The 18,432-nt window shown below is 46.3% G+C and overlaps 1 protein-coding gene across 3 annotated transcripts; it reads left to right on the forward strand.

Moving 5' to 3' along the window:
• The first annotated feature begins 212 nt into the window (after positions 1–212).
• On the forward strand, positions 213–17,312 carry LARP4 (La ribonucleoprotein 4). Of its 3 annotated transcripts, none has more exons than XM_042838268.1 (16): positions 213–287; positions 4,714–4,861; positions 5,481–5,639; positions 5,993–6,068; positions 6,564–6,700; positions 6,979–7,082; positions 8,028–8,138; positions 8,480–8,533; positions 9,151–9,360; positions 9,838–9,941; positions 12,705–12,938; positions 13,330–13,378; positions 13,562–13,720; positions 14,288–14,409; positions 14,653–14,830; positions 15,030–17,312. In XM_042838268.1, the coding sequence occupies exons 1-16, from the start codon at positions 270–272 to the stop codon at positions 15,363–15,365; spliced, it is 2,199 nt and encodes a 732-aa protein (XP_042694202.1). In that variant the 5' UTR covers positions 213–269; the 3' UTR covers positions 15,366–17,312. The 3 variants fall into 3 exon arrangements, with proteins under 3 accessions (XP_042694202.1, XP_042694203.1, XP_042694205.1); XM_042838269.1 differs by having other exon boundaries at positions 14,656–14,830; XM_042838271.1 differs by lacking the exon at positions 213–287 and adding an exon at positions 824–893 and having other exon boundaries at positions 4,717–4,861.
• The last annotated feature ends 1,120 nt before the right edge of the window (positions 17,313–18,432 follow it).

Consider the following 18,432-nt stretch of genomic DNA (forward strand, 5'->3'; position numbering starts at 1 on the left):
TCCGTGCACCGTGCGCTCCATCCCCGGCGGGACGCACGTTTCCTTCCCGCCCCGCACGGGGTTGGGCCGCTCCGGCTCCGCCTTCGGCCCGGAAGCGATCCCTCGCGCCCCGGAAGTAGGCGGCGGGCGGCGGAGGGAGACGGGGGCCGGGCCTGGCGGTAGCAGCCGGAGGCGGAGCCCGGGTGTCCTCGGCGCTGGCGCGGCCGCCGCCGGGCAGCGGGGAGCGCGGCGCGGATCCCAGATCCGCCGGCCGGAGCGCGGGGGACGCGATGCTGCTGTTCGTGGAGGTGAGGCGCGGCGCCGGGCCGGGCCATGTGGCGGGGAGGCCGCGCATGCCGCGCCGCGCCGGGGGGAGGGGAAGGGGCTGACACAGCAAATCCGGGGCCGGGGGGCGCGGGGCGCCGGGCGGGGAGGAGAGGAGGGGGTCGGCGATCTGGAACGTTCCGGCGGGGCCTCCGCGTGCAGGCGGCGGGGGCGGTGAAAGGCACCGCGGTGACCTTCGGGGAGCGGCGGCGCTGGGCCCGCCCTGAAGGTGACGCGCTGCGCGGGGCCTCGCACCGGGAGCGGCCTCACGGCGGGCCGGGGGTCCTTCCGTTAAACTGTGAGCGGCCGCAGCGCAGCGCAGAGGCCCCGCAACGCTCGGCCGCGAATCGCGGCGCTCCCAGCCGGGCTGCACGCCGCGCCGCGTGCGCTCAGCGCGGTTTCCGAAGGCGGCTCCGGGTGCGACTGCGCCGCTCGGCGTTGAGAGCGTCCGGAGCGAGCGGCTGCGGTAATGGGACGGGAGCGAGGAAAGCGAATCGATCCGTAAAGGCGTGTTGTGCTCCCTTGGGAACTCTGATGCGTTCTGCATTGAAGAAAGTGTGAATCAAAGTCTTTGGGAACCCTCCGTTAAGGTGATTGCTTCGGTTCTGCAGCTCGAGTTTTATGGAAGGGAGGGAAGGGGAAAGGCTGTGCAGACATAGGCAAATTGCGAGAGTTGGGTTTTGCAGTATGGCAGCTGAGGAGGGGCTGTTGAAGCTCATGAGCAGTGCTGAGCTGAGTGTGGAGGATCTGTGCTCCCATTGGGCTCAGAGCCGTGTGGGTGTGCAGTGAATCCCACAAAGACACACACCGTATTTTTGTTGTTTTCTTTGATCTTCCTTCCTTTTTGTCGATAAGCATTGTTAGTTTCTGCCATCTTCGTTCAGGAACCATCAGTGATGATCTCAGGAGCTCCAAATCAAACACATCTGACCTTGTGAAGGCACTTCCCCTCCAATGTGAGCTCAGAGCTGGCTGTTCTGAATCGCCGGAGTGCAGCACACTGAAGCAGAGCCCTGCTTCACCTCTGGTTCTGTGGGGCTGCCTGGAAAACACTGCAGAGAAGGGTTGTGCTGGAAGTCGTGGAGCTTTTGGGAGGATTAATTAGCTCACCGACTTTAGCTGTCAGTGCTGTATTTTTAGGCTTAGCTGAGGTGTGCACGTGCTGATTGCAAATTGATTTCTTCACCGTGTGCAGCTCTGTTTGCTCTGAAAGTCTCTTAGCTCAGAAAACTTGCTGAGCTGAGGTAGTGGTGTGAAGCTCGTTTTTCACATGCTAATATTTGGGATAGATGTTTTTTGCTTGCAGCCGTGGCAAGTACACTGTTAGAATTTGATGATTTATTGGAAACTTTTGAAATCTATGCATTCAGGATGGCTGAAATGCTGCCCTAATTGCTGTCAGTGGTGCTTTTCGGTGAGAAAACCAGGACTGTGAGTACTGAGATGGCTGACACAGTTCCCACAGAAGCCATTGGCTCAGGTGGGGGCGGCACCGTCTCACTGTGCCTTTGCTTTACGGAGGGCTACAGGAGGAGCTCCCACTGTGCAGTGCGAAAACATCAGCATTCAGTGGTTGTCCTGTGATCACTGCTGCGTGTTTTGAGAACTAGTGGGGATGTTTGAGGAGCTGAGCTGTTACTATGGGATGTCCTGCAGGCAAATCAGGCGTTCTGTGTGTGTGACAGCAGTGCTCCTCGGTTTGCCTCTCAGCCTGGCTGAGCTTTCAGAAGGCCATGGATGACAGCACGTGTCTGCGTCCCTGCAGGTGTTTCCTCATCAGCATTCATAAGGTTTCTCTTTGTTAATCTCCCATAGATTTGCCGACTTATTAATCTTTAATTATTATTATTTTCCTCTGTTTATGTTTTCCCTTCTGGAAAACGTTTGCCTTCTCACATCGCAAGTTTTAATGAATTCTCTTTTAGATTTTTCACCCAGATGCTCTTTTAGGGTCTCAGTTTGCTCCATGGAGTTTGTCCAAACTCAGTGTTAAGATTTTGCGGGATTAAAATATGCTGTAAAAGAAGCTGTCCTTTCATTTTTGTAGGCTCACTTGTATCTGTGCAAGGTAACATAGACAAATAGAATAAAAGGCAGTGTTCTTTACCATCTTCTCAAGAGGAGAGATGCTTCAGTGACCAACAGGGAGGAATTTCTGGAGGGGAATCTTTGACCACATTTGCTGAAGGTGATGTGAGGTGGGGGAGGCTCAGCTGAGAGCTTTGTCAGCTCGTGGATGCCAGCGAGTGTTCCTAACCTTTGTATCTCTGTAAAGCTTTAACCTCATCATGAAAGTTCCCGATAGCAGCAGGGAGGGTTGTTCAGCAGCCAATGGAAAGGCCTGGTGTTTGTTCACCTCCCCTAAAGAAGCAGGAATCGGTGTTTTGGCCTCCTCTCCCATAGAACCACTTGCCAGAACAGCAGCACAGCTCTGGGAGCACAGCTTGTGCTATTCTCTGAAGGCTGATGTAAATGAGGGACTTTTTGTCTGCTCAGAGCTCGTGGTGTCTTGCTATTAAGCTGCGTGACATCAGGGCTGGGTCTTCCAGAGCTACATTATGTGTCATTAAATGCACTGCAACAAAGAGGAAGTAGCCCACGCTCTGTTTCAGGAGTGTATTTCAGATGCTGTATTAATAGGCCCATTCATTTCTCGATCAGTCTGAATCTGTTCAGTTTCTTACTTACTTTTCTCTGGCACCTGTGATTTCGGAACTTGCCATTATAACATGTGTGGCTTCCAGGATGTGCTGCAGTAACTCAGACTTACCCAGGGCTGCTTTTCAGTTCTGATCTGCTTCAGAGGTGCAGTGATATCCCTGAAGTCTTTCAGTTTCACTTTATCATATTTGCACATTACAATTATTTTCATCTTGAGCTGAGTTTCTACCTGTAAGAGAGGTAGCGTTTGCGTGTAATGAATCATCTCCTGGATGCGCGTTGGTGTTTGGTTTTACATTTGATGAAAAGTGAATTGAAGGAAATGCGATGTTAGCTTTCCGAAGCAGATCCCTCTGCTGCCACAGTGCTGCATCACAGAGGGACCGAGGGTGGGCAGAGCACAGTTCAGAGTTTGCTGAATTGCACTGGGACTGCTGGGAACGCGCCGCAGCTGCGTACTGAGCTTTGGTTCCAGCACCTTGTTGGAGAGGAACTGCTCTGTCCCTTCACACTGCACTACTGCTGCTTCTCCTTTCTGTTTCCAGCCACATCCTTCTGCTAACATTCACAAAGCCCCATTGCAGCGTGGACTGAATTCACTGTGCCTAGAAGCTTTTGAATTCTAAAGGCAGCGTGCAGAAGCTTTCACCTCTGCTTCGCCCTCTGGTGTGTTTGCCTTGAACTTCTCAGCAGTTTGGAGGCTTTTTGTTACTGGGCTTGGAATTGTCCTCGGAGCGACTCAGTGCCACCTTGGCAGAATTTGTCTCTAAAGCTATTGCAGCTGCTTTCTTATCCTCCTTTCTGTTCCAGGCCTGGGAGTAAACCACTCCTTGATTTCAGACTCCTGGAGGCTGGCGGCTGTGATATCAAACTTCCTCATTCATGAATTCATGAGATAAGAGCTGAGATGGGTGGCTTTTGCCTTCTGAATTCAAGCAGGTGCTGTGAATGAAGTGGGCTGTCCATGAAGAGGGAACCAGTTTGGAGGACAGTGTGTTAATTGCTTGGAGGAAATTAGGAATTCTTACTCTAATTGTGGTTCTTGTTGCCCAGTCTTAAAAGCATGGCAGCTCTGTTTCCCCCACCTCCAGGCAGGCTGTGGTGCTGTGTATCCTTACCGTGGGTCTTTGGGAGCATTTATCTCTTTGGTTACAAGTTCACCATCATCCTGCTGACAGCTTTCTTCAAGTCATAGAGACATCAGGTAATGAGGAGTCCTGGCTCAGTGTGGCAAATCTATGGGAGATTAACAAAGAGAAACCTTATGCTTTGCTAGGAAAGATGGCACCAATTAAGTTCAGTAACTTGTTGCTAACTCTTCCTTTTGGAATGTGATGGGCTTTCTTTGTTGTTTTATTTTTTTAACCTTCCTGTCTAGGATAGGTTGTGGAGGGGGGAAATCCCCATTTCTGCTGAAAGGTGACAGGAGGACTGGAAGCTTTTACAAGTTGGAGCTTTTACAAGCAGAGTGCATCGCAGCCATCAGCAGCAGGGGAAGCTGCTGGCTGGTGTCAGTAAAGAAGTTGGAGGCAGCGCTTCATGGAGGCAGAAATAAAATACTTGGGAAATGGAAATGCCAGAGATTTTCCCATTTTGAGTGAGGAAAACTGACGGGGGTGGTTAGCAGCTAGTGGCCACCTTGCATGTGGATCTGTACAGCAAATCAGACAGTTCACCTGTGCCATCAGGCTTGCCTGTTGGAGCATCTGGAGGTTATTTTCCCTCATGGAATTGTTGTGCTCTTTTCAGCAGGTAACATCCAAAGGAGCTGGCCTAAACCCCAACGCCAAGGTGTGGCAGGAGGGTCCCCAGGGCAGCGGCGAGGCGGCGCCGCCAAGCAATGGCGCAGAGCACTCGTGGCACGAACCAGCAGCTGTGGTGGGGACTCAGACTGAGGGTGAGATGAGCCAGCACTGCGTGTTGCTATGGGCTGTGGTGTGTGGGGGCCGAGTAGGAATTGAAGGAGGGATCCGGGGCTCCGCTGTGATGGTGATGGTAGTCGAAGGGCCCGGTGATGACTGTAACGCGCTAAGAGGGGAAACAAGATGCTAAACGTGTAGGAATGGGTTCAAGATGTTTTTTTTGCCATTGCTGCACTTTAGTATAAACTTGACCCTGTGAACAGGAAAATAAGTTCTGAGGGCCGCTTATAATCCTGGAAGATCACCTGGTGTTGCTGAGAACTGTTGCACAGCAGGGCTCTTACTGGAGTAGGAACTACAGAGCAGTTCTTCAAAGTTTTGTGGAGCTTTAAATGCTTTAAATTTCAGCAGAGAGTCTGGGTGGGGGAATCTTACAATTTCAGGACCCTGTTATTTATTGAGGCCTTTTGTGCAATCCAGATCTTTGTGAAAATAGAGAGGTGGGAAGTGCTGTCCTCTGCAACGTAGGCATTGAAAGTCCAAGCCTTGTTATTACTGCATTCTTGAGTATTGTTTTTAATGCTGACGTTCTCAAATGGAAATTATTCTGAAGCTTATAGCTGGTCTTCTGCTGTGGGTGCATTCTTCTGCCAGGTAACGTAGAGATTTCGGAGGACAGCTGCAAGCAATATGAAGTGATGTACTCCACGTCGTGTGAAGCTGCAAGAAATGGCACAGGAATCGATGAAGCAGCTGCCAATGGAATTGTCCTAACAACAGAAGATCTTGGATACCAAATCTATGAAGTGGCCGGTGGGTACTTGATCAATAACACCACTGTCAGTAGCTGTAATTCTGCAGTGCATGCTGCCCTTAAGATAGGACTTGCAACATTAGGAGTGGGGACTTTGGATACACACTGAATGGGAAATGACAAGGAGATCCAGAGCAGCCGTTGCAGTCGGCCAGGTAGATGAAGGCCGTGGGATCAACTCAGCACAACAGGAATGACACAGCCTGCAGTGTGTAGTGCAGTCATCTCTAAATGTGTCTTCTGTGACCTTTTCCTTTGTTACCCTGAGGGATTCATACTTGAATTGTGCAATGAAAAGGGTTCTTGTATTGATGTGAACCTGAGATCTGATGGTGAATGTGATAAATTTCAGGTGAAGGCAACTCCGTTGTGTCCACAGAAGATATTAGAGAATGTTTGAGGAAGCAACTCGAGTTCTGCTTTTCACGGTAAACTTGGCATGAGCTCTTCATTAAAACTGCTAGCAAATACTTAGTTTTGTTTGTTTGATTAACAAACACGTGAGCTGTGGGTGACAGCAGCTGGTTGCAGTACGGAATGAGGTCTGCTGGAATGCTGCAGAAGCGCTGTGGTGCATTTCAGCCCCATCCATGCATCGCTGCCAGGAATGGGAACCCAGGCTGACCTCTGTGCTGTGAGGTGCTGGGATAATTTAGAGAAGAGATGTCTTTGGCAAGATTGCTTTAGCAGAGAAAGCAACACAGAGCATGCTCTAACTTTCATCAAAGTAGTTGTTTTAATCATCTTTTTGTGTTGATCTGCTAAGACACTTTCTAAGGGATGAAATGTGAGTACATTTTGGCTGTGAGTGGTGTTGGTGAGCATTTAAGCCTTGCAGTAAGTATGTTGTTGTAAGGCATCTGTTTAGAAAAGAAATAAAAATTGTGAGATATTTTAATAAAATAATGAATTTGGTTTTTTAGTGAGAATCTTTCAAAGGATCTCTACTTGATGTCCCAAATGGACAGTGATCAGTTTGTTCCAATATGGACAATTGCTAACATGGAAGGTATTAAGAAGCTGACAACTGATATGGACCTTATTGTGGACGTTTTGAGATGTAAGTCTGGGTGTTTGGTAAATGCTGAAGAGAACCTTGTACAGCAAAGAATGCATTTCAGGGCTGTTCCAGACTCCTGAATTCTAGTTATGCCCTGTTATAAATGCCTAAATCTGTCTTAGTGAGAGGCTGCTTTGGGAGAATGTTAGCAGTGATTTGCTGAGAGTGCTCCCAGTTCACTGCTCACTGCAAAGGAGTGACTGGAAGTGATGCTGCTCAGGTGATTTTTGCCTTGTACATTGTCCCATTTTAAGCCAATTTTTGTGTTTTAATTGTAGCTTCTCCTATGGTACAAGTGGATGAGACAGGGGAGAAAGTCAGACCAAACCACAAACGATGTATTATCATTCTCCGTGAGATCCCTGAAACAACACCTGTAGAGGTAAAGAGTTCTATAAGAATGGAGAACTTGGTGTTTTTGGAAGGTTCTTCAGCAGTGCTTCAGGCAGCAGCAGGAAGTGTTGCTTAAAAGGTCAACTGGTGTTTAATTAAGCTCTAAGCTCTTGTAAACCACAGAAGTGATTTTTTTTCTGCCTGTATCTGTTGACTAAAGAAGTCAAACTGAAATGACCTTGTCGCTGTTGTCCCTGTTATTTTCTAATACATAAAAGTGTTCTTAAGTAAACTTTCAGCAAAATGGAGCTAGTGAGGCTTTTCTGGAGGGACCTTTGCACTGATCTCTTTAGATCCAAAAATGAAATCAGCCCAGGACACAGATTGGAGTTCAGGCTGAATTTCTGTCCCAGCGGTGGCTTGACTTGAAGTCAGGCAGTTGTTCTGGCAGCAAGAAATGTTCTTAAACACACACATCTCCCATTCATCGTGACCCAGTGTGAGCTGAGCTCATTATGTTCAGTGAAGGGGGATAATAAAATTCCTACTGATTTTTGGCTAACAGAGTGATTTAGTTCTTTATTTCTTAAAGTTGTAATGTGGGGTGTTTGTCTGCTAGCATGTCCTGTCTGTGAAATACGACTGATTGTTGCAAATGAGGAATATCCCTTAAAATTATTCTTGTATAGATGACTGTCTCAGTGACCTGATTTTTTTGCTGCTACTTTCATACAGAAGTATCACCAGTTTAACTCTGGTATTGTTTTTTTTTTTTATCATGATGGTGATTTTTAATCAGTTGATTCCTCTTTACTTTGGGAGGAGTTTTACTTGGGGAGCTCAGTACGCTGCACTTGTGCTGTTGAGCTCATTAACTGGTAGAGGATAATTTGCTGCTCTGTAAAGGGAATAAAAGAGCATTTCTGATCAGGTGAAACCTGCTGCTGAGGACATCTGGAGCACCATAAGTAGCTGATGTCTTTCTCTCCCCTAGGAGGTAAAGGCTTTGTTTAAAAATGAAAACTGCCCCAAAGTCATAAGCTGTGAGTTTGCTCACAACAACAACTGGTACGTTACATTCCAGTCTGATACAGATGCTCAACAGGTAAGGCTGCCTTCGGCTCTTAATAATACCTCTGTTTTGTTATTGGTGCTTCCCTGCTCGAGAGAATTGCATGTGTGCTGCCCACAGCTAGAAGTATTCTTTGTTTACTGATTCTCCCTCTTGATATTGTAAGAGATTATTTCCAAATTCTGGTTAACGTAGAAGTTAGAAGGCTGTAGGATTTCAGTTCACTTGTCTGCTTGCCACAACTGTGATATCTAACACTTCAAATTCAGGATAACCAGATAAGTTAGCTGAGCTAGCAGGGAAGCACATTAAGTCATATCTCTTAAGTGGTACAATTTCATCAAGGTATTCTAATGTTAATCTCTTCTGTGCAGGCATTTAAGTACTTAAGGGAAGAAGTGAAAACCTTTCAGGGCAAGCCAATAATGGTAAGGCTGTTTCGTAAGGGATTTCAGAATGAAATGTTGTTTCCATTGGGATGACATGGCACATTTGTGGGAGTGGGGAGTTAAGGAATTAGCAGTGGGCTAGATGTAAACTAGAGAAAACCTGCAGTTCTGTAGGCCATTGACTTGAGTGAGCATTGGGAAGTTACCGTTTGGTGCCTGCAGGTTAAGCACAGTGCTGCTTCCAGTGAGGTGTGAAATACGTTTCTGTTTAATCTTCTCCACTTCCCTGGGAATCTGCAGAGCTCAGGAGGGGGACTCCTTCACGAGGCTCTGGTTCCTTAACTGCACTGCAAATAGGGCTGAGGCCCTCTGGTTGTGCTGTGAAAGGAAGTGTCCAAGTTGGGGCCTGGATGGTTGCTGCTGTAGAAAGCAGTGTTACCTTAAACTTCATCTCTAGTTAAAAGTGTGTGTACCCTAATCCTATGCTCCTAAGAGTGTAATCTGATTCATTTTTATCAGTGTTGATTTGTGAAAAGTGATCAGCTTACTTCCTCTTCGTGTCCTTTGTGTTACAATTTCAATGGGCAAGAAAGGTATCATGTTCTACTTCTCATTTCTCCCGAGTAACACGTGGGATGTGATTTGCTATCTTACAGGCCAGGATAAAAGCCATCAACACATTTTTTGCTAAGAATGGTTACCGGGTAGTGGATTCCAGTGTTTATGCTCAGCCCATTCAAACACAAGCACAGTTTGCCTCACCGCTGTTTATGCAACCTGTATATAGTCCTCAGCAGTACTCTATTTACAGCATTGTGCCTCAGACATGGTCTCCAAATCCTGCACCTTACTTTGAAACACCACTGGTGAGTAACAGCTGCTGAGTGATGAGAATGGGGGAGATAGCCCAGCGCATCAGTAGTGGCCTGGAGAACAGATCAGTGGGGTTAGCAGGCTCTGCAGCTGCAGAGTGTGGGGGTTTTCAGTCAGATGGCTCTGTTTTGTATCAGGGACCTCATAAAGCAAGGCTGTGAGAGCGGCAGTGGATCTCACCATTGTCTGCCGTTGTCAGATTTCGGTGCGCAGTTCTGTTATCCAGTAGTTGGTGTTGGTGGGTGAGCTCTGCAGCTCTTCCAGGAAGCAGAGAACTGTGCTGAAGGAGATCTGCTGGTTGTTAACCTGATGGGGTTTTCTCTCTAGTGGTAGGGTCACAGCATGCTAGCTGGAGTAGCTCTGCATAAAAGTTTGTACAGACTAAATGAATAACTGCTGAAACTGATCCCGTGTAACTGCAAACATTTTGCTTTGATGTTCAGCCATTGAGACTGTTCTGTCTGTTGCAGGCCCCCTTTCCTAACGGTGGATTTGTGAATGGCTTTAATACACCAGGATCATACAAAACAAATGCTGCTTCTTTGAGTATAGGTCGCCCATTCCATAGGAATCGGTAAGAAAGCTGCCTCTGTTTGTTTTTGAGAACTTACAGTACTGAGACCCCAAAGTGTTCTTTGCACACCTGTAGAGTGCAGTGCCTCATAATAGGACCAGTTAATTTATTTTATCAAACAATCAAACTGTTTTTTCAACTTGATTTATACCACAAAATAAGGATCGAGGTAGCAGCTTAAAACCCTAAAATAATGGCCATATGCACTGGAGAGAGCAAAGGTAACTCCTTTAAAAGCCTCAGAGGAATTTTTGCAGACAAATAACTTCCTCTTAAGGCAATACTTCTAATTACGTTTGTCATGCACAGATTACAAACTCTGCAGTGCAAACATGAGCTTTTCCTGCTGTGTGTTTACTCCTGCAGAGCCACTCAGCGTGTGCAGCTCACTTGCATCCCTGACTGCTTTGTGCTACAGCTGCACACCTGTGTGTCTGTTACTTGTAGTTTATTTACTTTATCCCCATCTTTCCTGAGAAACTGTAAAGACTGCTCAGATACAAACAGTGGGGAGGAGGGAACAGCTTTGTATTTGCTGGAGCAGTACTCTGTAAATACAATGGAGTAGTAATGTGTTTGTGTGGGTGGAAATGGGTTTATTTGCAAGCTCTTCTGCTGCATTCAGCATGTGGCTGGCAGCGTGGAAATGGAGCTGTGTTCTGTTTGTGGAGTCAGTTGACAGCTGATGGTTCTGTAAGTGTTTGTGTGATGCAGTTAAGGTTTGTGGTTGTTGGCAGGGGATGAACTTGGAAATGTGGTCTCTGGTGACTCAGCAGAGCCTTAATGCCGGCTCTGCAGCTGGCAGTTGGGCTTAGGAGATGGGGCAGCTGATTCTGTCACAGCTGCACAAATCACAGCTGCCATTCTGAAGTTGATCAATGTTGGTTTTTTGTTGTTGTTGTTTTTTGCCTTACATTGTGTTGAAACTTAAAGCTTGTAAAATTTGCTCATTTCATGGGTCGTCTCAGAGGTATGGATGCTGAAAACATGCAAGAATTGTATGTGCCCAAAGATCAATGTCTGGGAATGCCCACACACTCACTGACTTCTTGTAAATTGCACCTGCCTCATCTTTAAGCTTTTAAAACTCTTCTGATTATTTAAAACTTTCATTTGCCAAAGTTCAGTAATTGAGAAATTATAGCTTCAGGGTCAGGTGTGTGCAGGTTCTGCTGGTCTTTCTCGGTTCTCTTATCTTTCCTGCTCATCTTGCTGAGCCACTGTGCTTGTACCAAGCTCTGCTTTCACAGCAATAAATCTTAATGTACCAGAAGCAGACAGGGATTACACTTCAGCAGGACTCCTTAGCGAGCACAAGACTGAAAGTTTGGCCCAGTGATGATCAAGTATCGCGCTAAGAGAGAACAGGTCCAACAGTCGGCGTCTGGGCAGCCTGCACTGCATGCTTTTCCTTCTTTTTAATCTTTCAAGTCACCTTTCTTTCTGTCTGCTTTTTTTTTTTTTTTTTTTTTTTTTTCTTCCCCTCCTTATCTTTCCTTGTTTCTTCTGCTTTGCTCTTCTGCCCAGATAAGATTGTGGCCTTCTCAATGATGGCTAAGATTATGAGATCTGAGGGCTGAAGTATGATCTGAGAAGACTGGGGCCTAAGAACCAGTTCGTAATGCCGCTCAAAGCTGTGAAAGATGAATTAATCTTTGTTTGATGCATCTCCTCTTGAACTGTAGGAGAGTTCATTCAGAGAGGTTCATTCAGCTGCTGCTTTCAGATTTGTCCTGGCTCATTAAGCTTCATTTTTTCTGTCATACAGGGCAGTCGCTAGTTAAATATTGGATTTTTGTCTGTAGCTAAACATTTGTCTAAGCTGGTTGTGTTTATTTTGCCCTGATTTGCTGCAGTGTCCTTGTGGGAAAGGAAGGTTGAGTTTTGTGAGAGAAAGTCCTCAGTGTTAGTGTTGGTTAAGTTAAATTGATACCTTCTGTCCAGCCATCTAAAAGATGATTTAAAATGGCTTTGGCAAAGCAGATGGATTTGCTCACTCAGAATTTGGCAGAGACGAGACAGGCTCTGTTCTGTCTTCTGGCAGGTTGGTTTTCCTGGGTAGTTTTCTGTTTAAGACCTGGAGCTGTAGCACACAGTAACACAGAGTGCGCACAGCCACATCTGGGTTCAAAGGAGATACAGCTTTGATGCTGACTAATCAATAAGTGGGTAAAAGGTCTGGAAAACCACAGTCAATGTGGAGGCGTTTGATAGCGGGAGCAGCGGGGCTGAGATCCTGGCTTTTGGGGAGGAGGGCTCTCAGCTTCCCTGCTCTGATCTGCCCAGGCCTCTTCAGCACATTCAGTCATACATCTGCTCCAGTTTCCTGTTACAGTTCATATTTTTTGCTTGTGCTGGAGCGAGGTTTGTTCTTTAGGTTTCATTCTCCAAATAAGTTGCCAGAACCCAGTGTCCATGCAGCAGGTACAGGTCGGGGTTACGCTGTTTCTTCTACTGTGTCAGGTCTTTGGGGATTTTGTTTTCTTTTGGGATCTGCCAGGCAGTGACCTCTGTTTTCTGCTGACAACGTTTGATGAGACAAGAGGTGGCAGGAGAGCTAGAATGGAAGGAATAGATGGAAGGAAGGAATAACAGTTTCTTTGTTCTCGACAAGTGTTCAGGAAACAAGACTTCTCTGATGGAGGTCCAGTACATATTGACCTCCTCCTTTTTGTCAGCTGCAGATTAACAGTAGGCAGTGGAAACTTTGCAGTTTGTTCTTTAAACTCTGGGTTACAGAGCCTCTTGCCATGTGCCCTGCAGTGTGAAGCCTCACTTCCGATCGTCAGGCAGCTCAGAGCACGCTGCGGAGGGTCCAGCTGCAGCCAGCACTGTGTCAATGGGGGATGGACCACTGAGTAGAACCAGCTCAAGGAATTTTGTTATGGAGCGACATAACAGCACGCTAACGGGGCACCAGGAGCAAGGCTATGCCCAGAAGGATTCTCCTACCGTGCAGATGGAGCAGAATGGAGATTATGGCATTGGCAGGGGCAGGTAATGCAGCGATGTGTTGGAGGTTCAAATGATGCTGAGCCAAGGATCATCAGCCATTGGCACAGTAGACATTTCTGTAAATTGTCACTGGAGAGAACTGACATTTAAACAGAGCATGATAAATACTTAACTGCTAGCACGAATTCCTGCTTGACTGAATACCTGACAATTCTTCTGGCAAATACTTTAAGATGTCTTTATTCCAGAATAACTGATTTGTCTCCAGAGTCGTTTCCAGAACATTTGATGAATTAATGTTGGTATTTGTACTGGCATAAAGAATAAATAAATCTTCATCGATAGGCTGTTGTGAGTCCCTGTGCTACGGGTCCCCTTGTGATGTACTTTGGCTGTAGCTAAGTGACTGAGCAGCTTGTTTTTCCCTTTAAAGGAGAAACATCTTCAGAGGTCGGAGGAGAAGAGAAGATGACCGGATTTCGGTAAGTTCCACTTCCTTTACTGCAAGTCATGCATTTATTGAAGGAGTGGCACAGTCCTTAAGTTCTTAGGTTACTCCACTGGTAGTCACTGCTTCTCAGGAAACGCCCTGATGCTCACTTTCAGCTCTTTCAGTACTGCAAGTCATGACTCTGTTAACTAACAGATATTTTCTTTCCCTGTAGCGACCTCAGCCTTCAACAGAAACGAAGACTCAGACACCAAAGTTTGATTTGTTAGCATCAAATTTCCCACCTTTGCCTGGTAGTACAGCAAAAATACCAGGAGAGCCTGTGCTGGAGAGCAGGATGTCTGATGTAGTCAAGGGAATCGGCAAAGAAAAGGTATCTGCTTAAGTCTCTGGCAAGAGCACAGTAGCTCACCTTGCTGTGTCTTCCTTCTCCCCTGCCTAAAGAATTAATCATTCTTGTTAGAGCTGTGCATTAGAGTGCTTTAAGACCAAACGCTGTGCTGTTTGAATATAACAGCACATCTTCTGTCTCTTCTGGATTTCTTTGGCTTCGTGGGAGTATTCAGTTGAAGCTTCTGTAATTACAGAATGACATATAGTGTAAGCTCAGTTCTGGAGTGGAATAAAGGAGGAAAATGTGGGTTGTTGGTTGTTGTAGGAACAGTTTGTGTGTAGTCTAGACAGGGGCTTCTCCAGGTGAATCCGCTGCTTGAGCACTTATTGTGCGCCTACCCCATTTACTATGGGCTTTATCCACTGTTTCACCCACATAAATGGGGATTGGTTTAGAGGTGCTCCAAAAAGAAACAGAATTCCTATAATCTGGACTTGATTCACCTTTGGAAAAATCCCACTTGTCAGTTTTTGTGTACTGGCATGCTGAGGAGCAATTCAAGCACGTGTGCCATCTCTTCATACTTTCCATCTTCTTTCTGCACAGGAAAGCAAAGATTTGCTGCCCAGCTGTCCGGCTTCTGCTCAGGAGGAACAGATGCACAGCATTGTCCAGCAGCCTGTGACGAGCGTGAGTTCATCGGGTCAGACTGAAGCTGTGGTGTTAAGGTATGTGGCTCACGTGAACGGCTGTGTTAAAATCTGTGTGTTCTGTGGCTAAGACTGTAGCTGACATCCTGCAGGATGGCAGTAATGATTGTGCTTCCTTTCCCCTTTGTGGAAGGTAGCTCCTGTGGAGGCCACGAGATGAAAATAAATCATGGCAGTAAAAGCTGCACCAGTCTGCAAAAAAATATGGCTATGGCTCTGAAGTGTGTCGCAGACTTTAATGTTAAACCGTTCTTGATTTAGCAGCACAGTTCAGCCAGAGAGCAAACCAGAAGTGTCTGTTCAGAAGGATGTTAAAAGCCACACGTCCCCACCTGTGTCTGTCTGTCCTGTCAGCACTGCAAAGCCACCAAGGACAAATACCACCACCACCACCTCGTCTCCTACTAACACAAGTGCAGCTCCCGCGGCGTCGGTGCAGGTAAGGCGCAAAACAGGGATGGAGCGAGGAACGTGGGGAGTCTCCCTCAGGTGTGCTGAAGTAGCACCTGGAGCTCTTCAGTGCAGTTGGCCACAGCTGTGGTTTCAGCACTCGTTGCGTGTGTTCTTGGGACCGCGTGGAAGAGCACGGTGTGGCTATTCTGGTCTGTAAACACCGCTCTTCTCCCTTGGTCCCAAAGGAGCCGCGCAAGCTGAGTTACGCAGAAGTTTGCCAGAAGCCCCCGAAGGAGCCGCCTCCCGTTCCTGTTCAGCCTCTCAGGGAGCTTCGCACCAACATCGTTCCCCCCGCCAAAAACGACGACAGCGGTGCAGCCGAGAGGGCTTCGGAGAAGGCTGCTGACAAGGCTGAAGGTCGGATGAAGGATTACTCCGGGTTCCGAGGCAGCGGGCCGCCCCGGGGAGCTGCGGGGAAAATCAGGGAACAGAGGCGCCAGTTTGGACGCAGATCATCGCCTCAGGGAGCGCCGCGGCGTGTCGGCAAGGAGCAGTACGTGCCACCTCGGTCACCAAAGTAACGCCTGTTCGGCCCATTCCTCTGTTTAATTTCAGCTGTGGACTAATGAGCAGCAAAGGAGACTGAGAAAGAAGTATTCGTGAAGGGGAATACTGAACTGGAGTGTGGCTTGTGTGGAGAAGGTGTGGAGGGTCCCAAAATTCATCTCTGAAAGTGATTTCACAAATGCTGGAGGATTCCAATCAATATGAATATAGAGATTATAATTTTTGTATTTTTGTTTTTAATTTGCAGAGGGTTTCCTGCTTGAAATCTGTTTTGGGGTTGTGAAACTAGCTTTTTGACAAAGTGAAAGATTGTGAATCGGCGAATTAACGTGTCGCTTGGCGTAGGAGGAGAAGGATAAGAGATTATTATTTTTGAAAAAAATGAGCATTTCTGTAAAAGTAGAAGTTTTTTTTTTTTAACCTATTTAACAGTTGGCTTGTAGGATGATGTGTCTGCCATTGATGGCCTTGCATTGCAGAGCGTGTCTGCAGCCCAGGTGCTTGGTCGGTGTGTGAGGTTGGGTGAGTGCGGCCAGGTATGTTGTCACGGCTTAGTTACCGATGGTAAAAACTGAATGTACTACTGTAGTGAACTTTGTGTTTCCAGCTCGGAGTATATCTCTTGACCTTACTAATAACTCATTCAGCAAGCTTTTTAAACTATAATTTTTACAGGAGACTGGATTGTAGGTCTGAGCACATGGACGGCAAAACCTGTCTTGTACGTGCAGTTGGGAGAGGCAGAAGGGAGCGTGTCAGAACTCCTGATTTGACCTTCCTCGCCTCCTCGAGGGCGACGTGGTGGGGTTTTTCATTTGTTTTTATCTCGCTTTTTACTTTCTCTAATCTCTTTATTGCAGGCTTCTGTGCATTTATCTTGGTATGTTTTTGTGAGGCAGACCCAGTATAGATGAGTGATGGACAGCTGCTCGGTCCGTGGCGTTAGCTCCGTGTGTAGTGAGCCTGGAGTTGTGGAGTTGTGCCCCACGGAGCCCTACCAGGCTCAGGCTGGAGTCTGCTCTGGAATAGTTAGCAGCTCAGGCGTGGCTGGGTTTCTGTATGCTGACCTGTCTTTGTGATCTGGAGTAGGGCATGGGATGCTGTATGCTAGAAATCAGAGTTTACATGTACTGGGAACTCGTTTACAGCTGATGCAGTAACAACTGACTTTGAAAAACTGTTCCAAGTGGAGCTAAGGGTAAAGAATTAAACAAAAACCCTCGTGTTCAGAGAAGCTGCTCGAAAGGTAGCATCTGGCCTAGCTGTATGCCGACTGAATTTGCAACACTATTTGTGTAGTAAGTGGTTAAGTTTGAAGGTGATGACCGTAATGACTGAAATGGGAAAACTCAGCGCATTAATCTGCCAAAATCAGCACGCCAGGGTTCAAAGTTCTGTGTGAAGCGTTAGGAGGAGGTTCCAGCAGCAAGAAATCACGCCTTTTTTCTTTCTGTAGCGAATAGCAAGTGTACAAACTTTTAAGTCGTAAGTTGTGAACACTGGAAAACTCAATTGTGATATATACCGTAAACATCTTAGTAATATATGTTAGTGTTGCCATTAGAATGAATGTAAGTGGCAGTTAAAATAACTGTGAAAACTTTCATTTTCTGATTTCTTAGCCAGATAACCCTTGGCAACTTCTTACTCAGTAGGCATTCGCTATCAACTGCTTTGAGAACACTCATATCTATTTTTATAAATATATATATAAAGCCAGAGTTGTCATTTCTCTAACTTATTATTCAGCTTGGCAATTGCTTTGATTTGATTCATAACACAATATGATGTATTTATGCAGTTAACTGTTCATTTCTACGCATGTTATATATATATATACACACATATATATTAAAAAAAAAAAAGAAAAAAAAGAGAGAACCAAACCAAAATCATTACTCACTGTTAAACTACCTGTACTGCGTTTGGGAGGTTTTTTTTAAATTTAGTTAAAAAGAAAATAATAATAACTGTTGATCATGTCTGCAGTTTAGGAATGCTTACAGAATCCTTCTCCATTTATTTCGATAACGCTACGTTTGTTGGAATGATAGAGAAATTTGAATATTTTGAAACGTTTTAAGTTCTGAAATGGAATTCAGAATTATTTTTGATCCATTTAAAGGCTACAAACGACGACTGCAGTCAAACTGGAAAAACTGTGATAGTCACAGATGTGTGGGTAGATGTGTGCTGTCACTGGGGGTTCAGGAAGCACTGGGTGCTCAGTGCACCTGGTAACCATGTAGTGCTCCAAGGTGGAATCAGAGCTTTTAACAATTGTGAAATGGAATTTTTTTTAAAAAAAATTATTTTATTACTTGTGGGGAAAAAAAATGAACTGCAGTTCAGTGTTTCTTGAATGGTGATTGGGAAGACTTGACCGTGGAAAGGATGCTTTGTGTGTCCTGGATGTACATTTCCCAGCAGCAGAGCATGGCTCCTGTACAGTGTATGCGAATGAGTCTGTAAACCCGTTGGCTCTTCTTTTTTTCCCCCCAGCATATTAAGATTTTGATCAAATTAGAGCACTCAATTATTTATTTAATACTTATCTGCAAGGATTTAACATTAGCATTCCCCTTCCTCTTCTCCCCCGCCATTGATATTGTTGTTTTCTTTCCTAATCTTTTGTGCATTGGGGGAAATAACCAAGTCAATGTAAAGGCTGTGAAAACTATAGTTTTGTGTGCAAGTTCTCCTGCAGTACTCGTATTGCATGGCAAGCGTTTCACTTAAGCGGGCTAGCTGCTACGTTCTCATCCCTGTAGTAGACTCAGGCAAACTGCTGTGTGTGCCCAGTTCTGACAGGCTGGGGGACACAGGGACAGAACGGTGACGTGAGCCAGGCTGATTGCTGGGGCAGCTCGTGGCTTTCATTTGAGTCACATCGCTTCATCGTTAGAGGTGAAACTGTCCCTTGTTCAACAGTGTTAGAATGACCCGCCGTGACACAGCAGCTCTCAGCAGCTCCGTTCCACGCGGTGTGAACACAACCCGTCCCACTCTGCGGATGATCCATGCGTGCAACTTTCATGAACTGTGAGCTGTGTTCAGCATTGCTGACTTCTGTTCCCTACA

This window comes from Centrocercus urophasianus, unplaced genomic scaffold, assembly GCF_019232065.1.
Source record: "Centrocercus urophasianus isolate 14NV4802_14NV808 unplaced genomic scaffold, USGS_Curo_1.0 seq_75, whole genome shotgun sequence".
Taxonomy (NCBI): Eukaryota; Metazoa; Chordata; class Aves; order Galliformes; family Phasianidae; genus Centrocercus; species Centrocercus urophasianus.